The 16,852-nt window shown below is 39.6% G+C and overlaps 2 protein-coding genes across 3 annotated transcripts; both read right to left on the bottom strand.

Annotated features, from left to right (window-relative positions):
* Positions 1–875: 875 nt before the first annotated feature.
* mtdha (metadherin a) lies at positions 876–9,228 on the bottom strand. Of its 2 annotated transcripts, none has more exons than XM_006787882.3 (12): positions 8,707–9,228; positions 7,911–8,009; positions 7,539–7,650; positions 7,151–7,312; positions 6,815–6,877; positions 6,469–6,642; positions 5,507–5,584; positions 5,050–5,121; positions 4,822–4,949; positions 4,606–4,716; positions 4,422–4,521; positions 876–3,524 (listed from the first exon to the last, which is right to left on the bottom strand). In XM_006787882.3, exons 1-12 carry the CDS (start codon positions 9,079–9,081, stop codon positions 3,457–3,459), a joined length of 1,542 nt encoding a protein of 513 aa, XP_006787945.2. In that variant the 5' UTR covers positions 9,082–9,228; the 3' UTR covers positions 876–3,456. The 2 variants fall into 2 exon arrangements, with proteins under 2 accessions (XP_006787945.2, XP_006787944.2); XM_006787881.3 differs by having other exon boundaries at positions 5,507–5,590; positions 8,707–9,217.
* A 1,360-nt stretch (positions 9,229–10,588) lies between these two features.
* Positions 10,589–16,775, bottom strand: rrm2b (ribonucleotide reductase M2 b). Its single transcript, XM_006787880.1, has 9 exons — positions 16,626–16,775; positions 15,924–16,088; positions 15,602–15,718; positions 15,170–15,303; positions 13,991–14,085; positions 13,735–13,868; positions 12,610–12,714; positions 11,269–11,382; positions 10,589–11,171 (listed from the first exon to the last, which is right to left on the bottom strand). The coding sequence occupies exons 1-9, from the start codon at positions 16,656–16,658 to the stop codon at positions 11,019–11,021; spliced, it is 1,050 nt and encodes a 349-aa protein (XP_006787943.1). The 5' UTR covers positions 16,659–16,775; the 3' UTR covers positions 10,589–11,018.
* Between the last annotated feature and the right edge of the window lie 77 nt (positions 16,776–16,852).

Here is a 16,852-nt window from a genome sequence, read left to right on the forward strand (position 1 = left end):
ACAATACTCAGGTAATTGTGGCATTTAAATTATGCTCAGTTGGTACTAAAGCGCCAAAAGTATACCAAGTAAATATGTCCCACACCACTACACCATCACCAGCTCAACAATTGATACAAGGCAGGATGGATCCATTATTTCATGTTGTTTACATGAAATTCTGACACCACTATCTGAAAGCTGTAGCAGAAATTGAGACTTATTAAATCGGGCAGTATTTTTTTGGTTCAATTTTGGTTAGCTGACTGGAGTGGCACCTCGCATGGTCTTCTGCTGCTGTAGCTCATCTGCTTTGAGATTTGAGGCGAAGCTCTTCTGCATACCTTGGTCATAATGTGGTTATTTGAGCCTGTCTTTCTCTGGCCTGCTAACTGAATATTTTCTCTTTCTTTGAACCATCTTCTGTAAACCCTAGAATAGTTGAAAAATCTTTGTTGATGAGCAGTAGTTGAAATATTCTGACGTGACATGGTTGGCACCACCAACCCTGTCACGTTCAAAGTCACCTTTCTTCCCCATTCTGATACTCATTTTGAACTTTGACATCTCATCTTGACCATTCCAACATGTGTAAATGAGTTATCGCCATGTGACTAGTTGATCAGATAGTGTTAATGAGGAGTTAAACAGGTGTACCTAATGAAATGGCCAGGGATGGTATGTTTTCGTATTTGCTTAATTTTTACATATTAAAGAAAAGTGGCAAAGCAGCTGTTTAAGGCACAGGTAATTGATCAAATCTAATAAACAAATCAACAATACACTTAACATGAGAATCTCATGTTAGGAGAATCTTTTTAAAAAACTTAATAACACCAAAAACCTTCTTCACGATATGAAGGGGAGGGAAAAAAAACATTTCCATGACAATGTGATACAAGCACTTCTCATTTAATTTTCATCTTTACCAAACAAACATAGAAATTTCATTTTTATCTCCTCATTAAACAAAACCCTTCACAAAAAAACATTTCCTAGAGACAAGTATATAAATACGTTGATTGAGTCATCATCATATTCATCAGTAAAAATTTAACAAAAGGGCACCTGAAACCACAGTGACATATCACTTTATCCTCTGCAATCTACCAGGTCTACCAACAACTACCACCATCAGCTGATCGACGCCTTGATGCACTACATCTCACAAAAACATGGTAATGTCCTCTTAAACTGGATGCCCACATGAAAGCTGCAATTCGTCTCCATACAGAAATAGATACTGAGTGGTACTATGAGTGGACCAAGTACTAACATTTAAAGCAAAAGTTTGATCACTTTATCTCATTCTATTATCAAAGTCATGCAAAATTAAATCAATTCTGACATCAAAACTTGCAACTGGATGGAAACTATAAAAAGGACTCCAACACACTTTCTATACAACTACAAGTTAAGGCAATGGAATTAAATTCCTTTTATATATGTCTGTAATTCTGTGAGTGTATGTATGTGTGTGTGTCTTGTTTAAAATCAAATAGATGTGGAGTTAAAGCTGCTCCACGTCATATCTTTAAGTATATCCTCATTCTCAGTTTAGGTCAAAAACATTTAGCCCATCACACATCTTGGAACAAAGGTCCAAACTAAAAAGATTAAAATAGTTCACAATATGCAAAAGATAATAAAAACATTTCTTCAAAATCAAAAGGAACCAAATACAGCCTTTTGCACAGTGCAATTAAAGAACTGGAAAAAGCCCTTACAATCTATACATATGGCATGGCTTTTTCTAGCACAAAAGTGGAAGAAATGTTAAAAAAACAAAATCACAAGAGTTCAGAAGTGATCATTAGATATGGAAAAAAATCGAAATACAATCCAGTCAGATAAAAGACAGACATACTCAGGGCGATATTGTTTATAAAAGTACAGGGATTACACATTTGTAGTCCTACTGCAGTATAGTTTAATCCCACTAGTAACTTCACAATACAGTGCCTCCCGGTGGTTCATATCAGTTACTGCAGCCTGGAAGTACAGTTAAGTCTCCAGTGGGGATCCAGAATAAGTTGTTTAACATCAAAAATCCAATCTGTCATTCAAAAAGAATATGTATCATATCATTTACTGACTTTCAGCCTCCCAACATTTCCCTTCTGACACCCTGAAGCTCAGACAGAAGTGTTTTCATTTATTTGTAGCAAAGCTGGGTTTTGTGCATACAGTTAGACAGGTGTACAGTTAGGAGTTGGACAGTAATGGCTGTGCTTCTATGGCTAAGATGTCTTTCACACCAGTGTAACTGACATGGACCACAGCTGCCACTCATTCAGTCATTAAAAGCACAAACTACACACCCTATAACAGAGTGTTTTCACTCAAATGACAGAAATATTAGACAAAAGAATACACAAACCTATCTCAAAACAATACTCACATGCCATATGTATGCTGACAGAGCCGTGAGTTGTGGTTCAGTCATGCAAGAGTAAAAAACAGGACAGCAGCCTCTTTTTAGGGTTGCCTGGTGATTGGATTTATTTAATATTTATGTTGGTAACGACTGCAAGTAGTTGTGGTGACCAACTGGTCGCCCAGAAGTTGAGCATGGAATACCCTCAGCCTCTGGGCGACCACTTTCATTCGCAAATGTGTCTTCAAACAAACATCATTATTCTCAGACAGATTGCTGAAGGTTTTAGAATGATGTTGCAATTAATCCAAGTCAGTCTGCACTGATGGCGATGACACAACTCTTTCCAGTATAGGACTTGACTAGGCTGGTTTTCACCTGGTTGTATTCCTATATAAAAGCAAAGTTGCCAAGTGCCTATATCATTTTGTAGCTACATCACTGTCCTGTAGCACCCATCAGTACCAATCAATGTGTCTAATGGTAGTAGTCACCTGAACACCCTTACAGCTCTTAATGACGGATGTCACATCAAACCCAGTATTATAGAGCAGGAGTATCTTAATCTGTCAGTGTACATGTGGGCATGTGAGTGAGATAGAGTAGATTTCTCTGCTTCATAACCTTTCAGTAACTCATAGGGGGCTGCTGCACAGCAATCAAAACAAAGTGCAACACTGTGTGGAACCAAAAAGTGTGGTGTTCTGGTAAAAAAAGAAAGGAAAAAAAAAATCACAAAAGAAATAAAAATTTAAAACCCGTTTTATTTTTTGGGGTTAACAATTACATACACTCTCTGAGGGGGCAAACAAAATCTCAAAACAAAACACCTTTGCTGTCATTAAATATGTACCTCCACTAAAAGCCCACCTCACCCCAAACTCCACTCTGTTTGCAGTATAGCAAATAGTGCAAATTAGTTAAGTTTTCAGTCCATAGGACTACATTTCATCTCTGAATTTCGCCAAGCAGGTGATACCTTCCACCTGTTTACTTTTTTGTTTGTGAAACTGATCTCTGAACTGTGTACCTGGTAATTATTGCATGTGACACGTTTAACAATCATTTGCATATGCTTTGTCTGGACCTGTGAGGTGAATTCATGTCTCCCTTCGGACCTTTTTCTTCTGGGAGAACTTCGGAGGCTCCGCAATCTGCTCTGACCTCTCTGCACGGAGATGAAAGAAAAAAAACGTTTTTTAATGGAAATTTAAGGGCATCCAGTTACAGAACATTTCCTCAAACAAAAGTAAATTCAACAGTGTTTCAACAATGTGTATTATTCGGTTTTCACACGTGCTCTGAATAAATGATCTGATTGACTGAATAGCATCATGTGGGATGACTAACAATACACTCAGCTGGTCTGTGTGTTTCCTGTGTGAGTACATTCATTAATGTAGAGACAAAGGAAAAGGCTGCACAGGCTGCTAAAATAACCCTACCGTAATTACAAGAAGAGCTGGACAGAGTAAAACAGAAACAGTCTTAGATTTTTTGTTCAAAAAAAGTCAACCAAAGTTAAATCTTACATTTTCTTAACTTGGGACTTTTACAGTGTAGGGCCAGAAAAATTTCAGTATTATTAATTTGTCACATTAACGACGTGTCATTATAGTAAAGTTCACCAAGTGTCTTTCCAATGTAAGCTAAATCTCTCCTAAAGTTTAAATGAGCTGCCACTGTCAGCCTGGGTTGCTGTGGGAAAGCAGGGTTGGCCTGTAAGGCAAGGTTAGGAGAAGTGTGTTGACAAGTTGGTGCCATAGTTTACGCCCTTCTGGCAGCTGTAAAGAAGTACTGATTAGTGCATCCGATAGAACAGCAACTCTCTGGGATTTTAGCTAAGTGAAACTGAAAGATGTTCAATGGATGGCTGGAGGGCAAAGGACCGCAGTACTGCTTTTGCCCACCAGGTGGGCGTGTCACATGAAAACTATGAAATAATGACCTTGGGTATATACCCACAGATAGTGACTTGTGTTTAAATGAAACCTAAACAAGCTGCTCTTGGAAATGATTACAACACAGTGAACACAGATTTGGAGTCAGAGATGTTGAAACCTACTCTGAGTGGAGGATATGCTGGCATTATGCTTTTTGGAGGGCAGTGCAGGAAGCTCTTGGGGTTTGGGTATTGTGTTGACTACTTGCGCCGTGTTCACCGTCTACAACCCAAGAAATGATTATATTACAACAGGTTAAATATTCACTTGAAGACCTGATTTTATCAGCTTGGTTTGGTTTATTACCTGAGCGTCAGATGCAGCCTCCTCTTCTGTTTTCTTCTTCTTTTTCCTCTTCTTTTTCGATTTGGCTTCTCCGCCGGACAGATCCTCTGTGTCCCTCTCATCCTCCAACACCTGACGCAACAATAAGACATGCAGATCAATTTATGTGAAGCCTATAATAGAAACAATACAGTAAGAAGCCAGAATTAAAAGAAAAGAAAACCAAAAAAAAAAAACCTTATTGGGGACAGGCTGTTCTTTCTGCACAGGAGCTGGTGTCACCAACACGGGGGGCTCTTCATAGTTTCCCCAATGTTCCACTGGGGCATTCCAGTCAGAGCTGGGATCTGCTGCTGCCATCCCATCTAAAAACACAAATCACACAATACAGATGGATGATGGAAGATAGTTAGATGGAAAAACCGGAAGACTCTTTTTAGGAGGATTTGATGCATAACTACTTACTGAATCCTGACCATTCATCATTAACCTTAGGGCGGCTTGCCCACTGCAGATCCACTGAATTTGAAATTGGATCTGTATGAGACAGAAGGTTATTTGTTAATTTATTTATTTTAATGAGGGACGTAGACTCATTAATCTAGCCATGACAATTATCAATCAATCAATAAGCATCCACACTGGAAGCGATTAATCGCCTTGAAGCTGATGGCTGGTTGCTTGCAGACATTTCTGTATCTAGTTGCCTTGGTAACCCTGTAATGTATTTACCGCCAGGTCGCATGCCAATCAACGGCATCACGAGCTTTCATTGTTAGTCACTTCAGTTCCGCAAGCCTTATCCTGGGTCCCGCCCACTCTGTGCTGGCAGCACTTATTTTCCCGAGTGTCACCAACTCGCTTCGTCACGCTTCCAGTGTGGACACAGCTGAAAAGTCTGGTGTGTGACTGGGTGACAAACCTGTGGAGTTTAGTCCCAGCATGGAGAAGGACACTGGGCTGAGGTCAGGCTTTATCCGGCCATCAATGCCACTCCACGCTGTTGCTGACAGCACACAGAAAGACAGGTTATGCTGGTGGAATGCAAACAAACTGCAGCGGAGATTAAACGTTAACAGCATGGTTTCTAATATGAGGCTGGACTATCTTGTCTTTTTTCCACTGGCACTTTTTCTTGAACACCTCACAGCATGAAATCCAGTCTCCTGGAGATAAAATAACTAAATAAATCAAAATCACATTATACACAAAGAAAGGTCTACTCTAGTTTTACCAAACATCCTGCTCAGTTTCATGATAAATGCACTGTGTTTACCTTGGCAGGCTTACAGTGAGCTTGACATCCACAAGGAGGAGTTTGTCTGTTAAAAGATTTAACCTGCTGTCATAGCTGCCTACTAAATGTTAGCTCAGGTTATAATTTCATTAACAGACTGTCTTTATTTTCACTACACCCTGACCAGATTATGTCAGTACTCTCATCCCTCCTTTCAATTAACAAGGTGCCAGTGCTGTGACAGAGCCAGTTCTGTCTCAGTGTCTTCTGAGAACCAGCCCACACTTGAAAAGCATTAAGAAATGATCTTTACATAGAATTTAGAGGATTTGTGGGCTACATCTGCCAATTATTGATGAGTTTCTTGCAGTAGGGTCTCTCACAGCCACTGAGTTTAAACTGCTATGCTTGCGCCAGCTTTACGACCTGGTTTTATTCTCTCTTCTGCTGAAACTGGTGCTAGATTGGCCACCAGAATCTGCACTAGTGGAAAGGGGGCAAAGGTCATTTCATTTCATTATCAGCTCTAATGTTTAGTGTAGAGAGAAATCTCCTCCAGTATGTTCAGTCTAGAATCTCTTATGCCATACAAACTATTAATATCTACATTTGTGGTGTAAAAAGGTTTACTCAGATCTAGATGGTACCTTGTGACTCCTGAGCCCACGGCTGGGGTTCTGGCTGGGCCCTGTAATGTGTAGCTGCTGAGATAGCACTCCACTTGTTTCCCTCCATAGTGCTCATCTGACCTGGGATCTTCAAGGACATATCATTCCAGCCTCCACCATTGACCGAAGGTTCCTGCCTCCAGCTGGAGGAAACTGAGGGAACAGGAAAACGGGAAAGACCCTCAGAGTCCCTCAGTGACAGTTTTGTTCAAAATATGTCACAGGAGGGGAGTTCAGACCAGTTCACTGACAAGAACTGACTCTGTGATACCTTAAAACTCTGAATAAGTTCACGTTTAAGAAAGCCTCATAAAAAATGGTTTACCTTTGTCTTTAACGGCTTCACTGGCTGCATCTCCCTTTCCAGTGGTTCTTGAATGAAAGGACTCTGAAACAGGGTTGGAAAGCTTGAGTAACCTATATCTATTCTTACCACATAATACTGTGTGATAATGCGGGTAGACTATATATCAAAATTGCATACTGAATATGCTACCTTCTTCTGTCATTTTAGAATAAAATACATTTGCCTTAATGCACTGAGTTGCTGCAATGTGACTGGCTCATTAGACACTTGTGTTAATGAGCACCTGAACAGGTGTACCTAAAAGAGTGGGTGGTGACTATATTTAAACATAGTGAATTCCTTCTACATGAATACCATGGTTTCCTCTGTTCCTCTTGTTAACTGCTGCTGGTACAGTTGCCTCCACGTGCGTTTTTGATGCTTCCACACTTCCTGGACCGCCAGAGTCCTCAGGACCCTTTTCCTTCCTGCGCTGCTGCCTCTTTTCTCGGTTACTGACTTTTGTCTCCCACACACCTGGATGACACACACATACATGCACCCCAAAAATAACACAACATTCTAAGGGGATGTGGTATATACCGGACTATGAAGGATATTTGCTCATTACTATATTTTAAAGAGTCTGGCTGCAATCAGAATGACAGGACATGCATGAGAAGCACATTCTGCATAATATTAAAATGTCATTTTGAAAATGAGAAGCTATTGTGACATTTCCGCCTCAACGGTTGAGCTGTACCGTCATCAGGTTCCTTCCCATCGTTTGAAGACAAAAGCTGAACTGGTTTCACATCTGTCTTGTTCTTCTTCTTGTTCTTCTTCACCTGCACCGGGGCTTGCACCTCCGGTTTCTGTGGACAGAAATAAAAGAACAATCAAGTTACCTTATAATAACAAGTTTACTGCACTCAATGTCTTTTATTATTTATCCTTTATCATCCCAACAGTAGTCTCCAAATGTATTTTTTCACTGCACAGAAGTGGAGTTTTAGCAGTATGTCACCAGTAATAAAACTATCTTGCAAAACATCAACAAAACTGAGCAATTCAGGGAAATGCTGCGCCTACTCTGCCCACCACTGGTTTCACATTTCCTTAATTTTGATCATACCTTCTCAGTTTTGATCTGTGCTGGCAGCTTAGAAACTGCCTCAGCCACTTTAACTTCCTCTTGAGCCACAGTCACTGGCTGCCCATTGGACTGAGACTTCTGGATGGGTGACATACACAGATAAGAAACATAAAGCATGACAACCCAGAAAAACAGGGAGTGCTAAAGAAATTATTAACTTACTTAAAATAAAAACGACAGTTTTTGCGTCTACACTAAATTATTAAGCCTTATATGACTGGTTAATAACACACTTATTGTCTGTTAGCTTATTTTAAAAGTTATATTTAACAGGTTAAACAGATTATCGCTTTCTAAATACGAGCTTCAAAGAAGTCTTTAAAACCATTTTCACTCATCAAAGCGAAAGTTGAAGCTTCAGGTGGCTAACGATGACGTATAAACTAGCTAGCTAAACAGGAGTATCAGGTGGTTGCAAACACCGATAACACCTTCCCTTTCTTAATAAAACACCCTACCTTCATCCATATGCAGTTAGATTAGTTTATTTTTGTCACTTGTAAGTGGGTCGTGGAATTGTCCCTAGATGGCCTAATTTGTGCTGTGTAAACAAAGCATACGACGAGCTATACGATCGTCAATTCATACATGCCAGGTAGCTAGCTGGCTAGCTAACGCCAAACTTAACCGCTTTTGTTAATAAAATAATAAAATAAGTGTCTAACTGAACTGTTTTGCAGAGGGAGCATTTAGGTTAAGGAGTTAAATGAACACCCGCGCGTGTTGTGACTGACTCGCTGTGATTAGACGGCTCGGTAAAGGCTGCCTGCGGTACCTTTTCTACCGTTTTCTTTTTGTTCTTCTTCTTCTGCTCTTCTGGTTTGGCAGTTTTAGCGAAACCGGCCTTGAGGGGCTCACCGCCGCCGCCGCTGCTGCTGCTCCTGCTGCTGCCGTGTGTGACCGGGGATCCTCGCTTTTTCCCGGCGAGCAGCCCGCCGCAAACAGCGGCCCACGACAGACTGATCAGCAGCAGAAGACCCGCCGCGGCCGTGGACAGGATGACCCACGTCGGGTACAGCTCGGGCTTCAGACCCAAGTCAACCCCGAATCGAGCCCGAACATATCCCTGTCCCGAAGACAGCAGCTCCTTCAAGTGGCTGGAAAGCAGCTCGGCTTTCTCCAGCGCAAGACCTCGCAAGTCTCCAGCCATCTTTCAAAATTGCGCATACACTAGCTGTAGCTATCATTTCCAGCGCCCGTGCTAACGGAGGAGTGGCTAATCTAATCTGACTGTTAACATCAAGGCTACAAACAGCAGCATATCAATACTACATCTGCTCAATATTAAAAAGCTCACACTCACAGGTTTGTCCAGGACAGCATCATGCACTTACACGAGCCGCTCTGTAAGTACAGGAGTTTTTCTGTCTTACCCATGAATTTGAAAATTACCCACAAAATACTAAAACACATATGCTATGTAAATGACACCTGTCCTGAGGTTAAATGTACACCTAGTTGTTGAAAAAGTGGTTCCAAGCTATTATTTAAAAATACAAAATAACAACTTAAAAATATAACAACTAAAATCAGTTACAACCCACTTTTTCTGCTTTGTGTTGATAGACTCTTGTAATTGTTAAGCCTTAAAAGAAAGAGATAAAACAGTGAGACGAAAAATAAGTGACACAATCCAGTCAGGCGTTAACTCCAAAACACTAAATCTTTGACAAATTTTGTGTTTATCCGATTTTTTTCTGTCTAGATTGTGTCACTCTAACCAGTTTAACCCACATTACAAAAAGACAACAAATTAATTTTTTGAAATTTCTTTCTTTTATTTTATTTAACTGCATGTACCCTTCACTTTCATGCTTTATTACATTACACAGCTCACGTTTTATTTCCGAGAGAACACTAATATTAGCACTGATTTGCAACCCAGCTGCTCGAAATCCCGTGAGTGCACATATAAAACATTACTGTACAAACATGTTAACAACATACCGAATATTATTAAACAATATATCCATGGTCCTGAGTATTTTTTTTGTTAGATTTATGTCATAATCTGTGAATTAAAAAATCCATTCAGCCATGTTATCTTGTGCAACACTGTTACTCTAATATTAACCCTGGTGCTTTATAATTTGAATAAAATAACCATAAATGTTTTTCTTAGCTCACAAGGGATTAATCTATTGCCTTTGTAACATAGTTTCAATTATTTTCTGAAAAGTGTACAAAAAAATGTATTCAACAAACACTCAAAAATAAATACTAAAATTACAAAAAAAGGTAGGTTCTGAAAGTTGTTTAAATGAATGAAACTGTATGAATATTTAATATGAGGGTGATTATCTTTAATTTAAAGGTTAATAATTTCTAAAACAATATTTATAAAGTCCACTTTTTCATGTCACAGTATACAGCAACCAAAGTATTGCATAAAAAGTGTAGCTTTGATGCCTGAGCTGAAAGAAATTTTTTTTTTGGATGGTTTATTATTTGTTTTTCTAACGTGCATAAAATAAATTTAGAAAATAAAGAGTCCTTTTTTGACTATTTACAATTTTTGAAGCCCACATTGTCCACCAATCATAAAATGACCCACATCGCATTTATTTCCTGTCACCTACATTTGAGAATAAGGCTGTTGTTGGTTCTCAGCTGTACAAACATTTACCTCTTGCATTCATTTACAACACCTACACATATTTGTCAAAACATTTTTTATTGTATTCTAAAAGTTAGAAAATATTAAAGCAATTTGCCATAGAAACAAGCAACACGAAGCAGAAAATTAAAAATATATTCTGTGTTTTTATTATCCAAAATGCTCAGTGAGGAAAGAAATACTATTTATGTCACCTCCCTCATTATTTTGTCATGATGGCAAAATGTTGATGCTCACCCATTCTACTTATAAACTGTACTGGTTGCTAAATAATTCTCCATCTCTAATACAAAACAAAACAAAAATCCCAAAAAACAATAACAACAAAAAAAGAGTACAGCCTTCACTTCGTAGCACTGTATCAGTATTACAGTAAGACTTGAAAACCTCTGTTGTATAATAACTGTATGAAAATAAATAAATAGGTTGACCGAATGTAACAAATTTACAGTAACATGCCATGTCAGTTTTTAGAAGTCTGCGTCTAGTGTGAATTCACCGTCCATCATGCTCGACATGACTCCGAATCTTTGATACTCCGCCACGCGTTTCTCAAAGAAGTTGGTTTTCCCCTCAAGTGAGATAGACTCCATGAAGTCAAAGGGATTTTCAGCTTGGTAAACCTTGGATTTAAAAAAATAAGGAAAAAAGACAAAAATAGGTTTAATTTCCCCCATTCTGGTGTGCAGAGGGTTTTGAACGAATGATTTTTAGCATTACCTTGGTCAGTCCGAGATCAGTGAGAAGCCGGTCAGCCACAAACTCGATGTACTGCTTCATGAGGCAACTGTTGATTCCTATGAGATCTACTGGCAGTGCCTCTGTGAGAAACTCCTGTATATGAATAATAACGATTAGTGACTTATAGCACTGGTACAACCTATTAAGATTTTATTGCTTCAGAATGTCATGCTGTAAAGCAGCGGTGGGAAACTCCAGGCCTCAAGGGCCGGTGTCCTGCAGGTTTTAGATATCACCCTGGATCAACACAACTGAATCAAGTCAAGTCAAGTCAAGTTTATTTATAAAGCACATGTAAAAACAACCAAGGCTGACCAAAGTGCTGTACAATAAAATACAAATATAAAATACAATAAAACACAAGTACATAAACACCTCACTGATAAAACAATAAGTTAATACAGTAAGTTAAACCTTGCTAAAAGCCAATGAGAAGAGGTGAGTTTTAAGAGCAGTTTTAAAAGTTCCTAGGCTTGTGGAGAATCTGATGTGAGGAGGTAAACTGTTCCACAGTCTGGGTGCAGCCACAGCAGAAGCCCTCTCTCCCCTAGTCTTTAATCTGTACCTGGGAACATCTAAAAGCATCAGGTCTGCTGACCTCAAAGATCTCCTGGGGCGGTAAATGCTAAGAAGCTCTGCCAGGTAAGGAGGTGCAGTACCGTTAAGAACCTTAAAAACCAGCAGTAAAATTTTAAAATCAATCCTAAAAGCAACTGGGAGCCAGTGGAGAGAGCAGAGGACCGGAGTGATGTGGTCTCTCTTTTTGGAACAGGTCAGCATGCGAGCAGCAGCGTTCTGCACCAGTTGGAGGCGATGCAGACAGGAACGATCTAAACCAGCATAAAGGGAGTTACAGTAGTCCAGCCGTGATGTAATAAAAGCATGGACCACCCTTTCTAGATCGTTCCTGCACAGGTAGGACTTGACTTTAGCTAAAATCCGTAAATGATAAAAAGATCCTTTGACTATGGAGCTGATTTGTTTATCAAATTTAAAAGCACTGTCAAAAGTAACACTGAGGCTCTTAATGGAGGAAGTACATTTGGAAGTTAGAATCAAATGATCAGCTCATTACCAGGCCTCCTGAGAACTGCAAGACATGTTAAGAAGGTAATTTAGCCATTTAAATCAGCTGTGTTGGACACATTTAAAACCTACAGGACACCGGCCCTTGAGGCCTGGAGCTCCCCCACCCCTGCTGTAAAGCTACAACTGATCCACTGCAATGTGAGTTAGTGCAGACAAAATAAACAGGAATATGAGGTGACTAGCATTTAATAAGCAAGCATATAATGTATGTAATGTGTAGCATTAGCTGACCTGTTCGATGCTAACAGCTTTGGTGATGATGTCTCTGACTCTGTCCTCTGATGGCTTTTTCACCAGGTAGCTGTACAGCAGGCAGGCAAAGTTACAATGCAGACCCTAGCAAAGAACAAAAAAACATGTCAGCTGATCCAAAAAATGTGTATTTTTGGTGTACTTAGTCCCAGGTTTATTTTAGGAGACTTGTGTTTACACAAAAGCATTTATTACATCAGCTTGATCTCAAGGAAGAACAATGATGGTCGTGGTTGATACAGCACCCCCTGGTGAATTGTAAGAGAACTGCATGTCCAACAACTACTATTTTGTAATTGTTAATTAATAGGGTGATGATTAGTTTCAACACAGTGAATGCTGAGTGAAAGAAAACTGGGTGTCAGCAAGATGTAAAAGCAGTTTTTTCAGAGTCTGCCACCATACAGTCAGCAAAAACTTGTTATATTAACTAGTTAGTTGATATGAGGCTCTTGATTTTTTTTTTTAGATATTTTTTTTAACAATAAGATATTTTGAAAATCTGACTCTCAAAACAGCCAGTGCAGAGCTGCTGTTGTACAGTGTTTGCTATAACAGGGAAATATCTGTCTGAGGGCATTTTCCAAAGAGCGAGGTGAATGTGCAGTCATGACTCTGCTGCCAGCTTTAACAGTATATTGGTGTTTATGATTGCTGTTTAATCTTTCATGTTTATTCTTATCATTTGACTTATTTTTAAAGACCAATGTCGTCTTTACAGCATATATGAATTATATAGCTCTTATGAATTTGGCCGCTGAGGCTGCTACACAAAGTTAAGGAGTCATACCAGTTATAAGCATGACAATGCAGGTAAGGGCAGACATACTGTTTCTATTTCTGAAGGTGTTCCACAGCAGTTCAAACTTATGGTCATTATGTGCATCTATTCATTTAGTCACATAAGACTGACAACAGACAAATCTAGATGGAAAACACTCTGTGCCACGCTGTCATTTGGAAAGGAATAATTACATAAATGCCACACCTCCATTTTAAATATGAGCTGCTTCCTCTTACCCACAAGTATGTCTGATTCGCTCACAACTCAGGGATCCTTTCAACACATCAGAACACATATTTTTGTGCGTGAATTAGTCTCACCTCGTCCCTGCTAATGAGCTCGTTGGAGTAGCTAAGGCCAGGCATTAGCCCCCTCTTCTTCAGCCAGTAGATAGCAGCAAATGAACCAGAGAAGAAGATGCCTTCCACAGCTGCAAAAGCCACAATCCGCTCCCCTGGGGCACAAACGTCAAAAATGACTGTTAAGTGATCAAACATGAGGTTCCTTCTAGGACAGTTTGATGTTATATTTAGTTTTCAGTTGTCCTGTTTTTGTCAAGTTTTGTTTCTCCCTTACCAAATGTGGATTTGCTGTCGTTTATCCACTGGAGGGCCCAGTCTGCCTTCTGTTTCACACAAGGCATGGTCTGAATGGCATTAAACAAATAGTCCCTAAAACACACAAACATGAAAACACATGAACTAAAGACTTTTTAATGTGTAATTATACTGTAGTAACAATATGTAGGGAATAGTTTATTTTGTTTGTCTTTAATCAAAGACACTCAGGAACAGGGTAAAAAGAATGCAACAAGACTCATGGAGTTTGCTGAGTGTTTAGACTTAAAAGCATCTGTAAACAGTCTGATGAGTGACATTTGTTGTTTGGAGGCACATCAAAGCTGCTGCAGCTGGGAAAACAACGGCAGTTACCACAGAACGGTCTCGACTTAACCTGTGACGAACAGGTGCAGGAGTCTGTTCCAGAAACCAGGCTCAGTGAAAACTCTGAACACCTAAAAAGGTAACTTAAAGAGTGGATCAGTCACCAGGTAGTTGCCTTTCTCTGACCCTTTCCCTCCTGCTGGGCCTCATTCAAAGCACAAACTGGAGAGCACTCATTTGCCTACGTTTACATCTTTAGACTCTCTGAACATGCAGTGAACTATTTATCAGCTTTTAATCTGTCAGTGAGACAAGGCTGCAGTCTGAATATATTCTGGAAGCATTTCCTGTTGAACTGCTTACATGTCTTGAAATATAATAAATAAATGCTGCCAAACAAGACTTTTTAAAACAGATGTAAAACATTCTTACTAGGTGAGACTGACTTTACAATCAAAGATTAATTACAAGGCATCTTTAATGCATGTTTTCATGGTGCTACATGAATAATAGTTATAAGCAGAATGTGATAAGATTCAAGTTTTATCATCCATTATGAAAAAATAAAGCTGGGTAAATGATGATTTGCTGGACTTTGCTGAATAAAATCTGACAGGCTGTGTATTAACTTCCTCAACTTCCTCTTTTTGTTCGATAAACAACACACTCTGCGTTGAAATTTTAGGTCTGCTGCATTTAAACCCCAGGTGCTACAGTTTGTTGTAAATCTCCAGAAAGTTCACAAAAGCAACTCATACAGAAGTGGGTAAAGGATTCATACTTTCATTACAACATAAACACGACACAAAAACTATTTTCCGACTTGCTAAAATAAAAAATAAATAAAACGGAGCCACCACGAGTAACTGACCTCTCCTTCAGGTCCCTAATGTAAGTGTTGATGAGCATACTGTACATCTCTGAGTGGACAGTCTCTATGAGGATCTGAAAGCTGTAGAAGGATCGCGCTTCAGGGACCTGCACCTCCTGGCTGAACCTCTGCACCTGTTGTGTAGATTAAAAACATTTGCGATAAAGCGTGCAAGTCCCACAAAACACTTGAACCACACCAAGTAAAAAAAAAAAAATTCAGAGTGCCATCTGCATTTATGTTAACGCATCAAGTATGGTTATCTTTTGATAGCCATTCTTGATGTGTGACTTCATTTTTGAGGGCTTCTAGTAATATCAGTTTCATTAATTTTGCAGTTCAGCTGCCAATGCATCAAATGAGCTTGTTCTCAATCTACATGCAAAATATATATTCTTGAAATTTCTTTAGAGGCCTGCAAAATAGTCTCACCAGGTTCTCATTGACGATACCGTCGCTGGCAGCAAAGAAGGCTAAGACGTGGGAGATGAAGTGTTTTTCCTCTGCCTTCAAACGGTCCCAGTGTGCCAAGTCTTTGGATAGATCGACCTAAAAAAAAACAAAAAAACATCAAAAGCACACCTGTCTCAGTTCCTTCATTTCATGTGTGGATATCAATATGTGCACAGTGGAAAGTAGCAGCAGCAGCAACTGTCAAAACCTTTGCTTTAACTGCCATGATGGTTAGACATTGTTGCATTCAATATTTTCTTCCTAAGATCACTCAGTAAAGCACTCAAAGTACAGTACCCACCTCCTCCACGGTCCAGAAAGAGGCCTGGGCCTGTTTGTACATCTTCCAGATGTCTCGGTACTGGATGGGAAAAATGACAAACCGCCTTGGGTTCTCTCGGAGCAGAGGTTCTTCCTCCGTCTCCAAGCCATTCTGGCAGGCTGTATCATCTTCTCTGAAGCCGTTCTGCAAACAATCCTTTACATTTAGTTTGGTGTCTGTCTCGTTTTTGTTGCATTTTTGACTCCTAGTCGCTGTTTCTCTCGTTTTACGGATTGTCCCTTTACTTACAACACGGAGCACCGCGCTTGCGCGTTAACTCTTTACAAAACAAAGGACATGACATTAACGTGTCCACTTGAAAAACATAAATGAATAAAGCAAGATATTTTAGGTTGCCTTCCATATACATTTTAAACGCTTTAGTTGATTTATTTATTTTTAGTCATTTCGTTAACCTCAAACACCGTGACTGACAGGTAACACGAGCAGGAAAGCACTTTCACAGCTAAAACGTGCCGTAATCCCTATTATTTGTCACATTTAGCTAAAAATATGCTTTTCCGAAGCTACAAAGGCTTTAGCTCCTCATGTTTCAATAAAGGGTAAGGTTACTACACAGCTACAAACCTACAGTTACACAACCGACGTCCTCGATACACACAGTAACAATAAACGTTTAAGCTAGCTGTGCTCCAGGCCGATAGTAATGAGCTCCAGTACCTGAGAAGATGACCTTTTCACCGTCGGAGTCATTCTGAGGACTGGATTTGGGGTTTTTATTTAGCTAGCTTGTACTCGGTGCCATAACCCTGCGGACGTAGTTGTAGCTCTGTTGATTTGACACTTTAAATCCCCACATACGGGGGTATAGCGCCCCTAGCGGAAATACTAAGAAGTTCACCTTTAAAACAACACGTGGTACGGGTAGCACGATAAAACTTCCGAAA

The sequence above is a fragment of the Neolamprologus brichardi genome, chromosome 22, assembly GCF_056152115.1.
Source record: "Neolamprologus brichardi isolate AB-2024 chromosome 22, ASM5615211v1, whole genome shotgun sequence".
NCBI lineage: Eukaryota > Metazoa > Chordata > Actinopteri > Cichliformes > Cichlidae > Neolamprologus > Neolamprologus brichardi.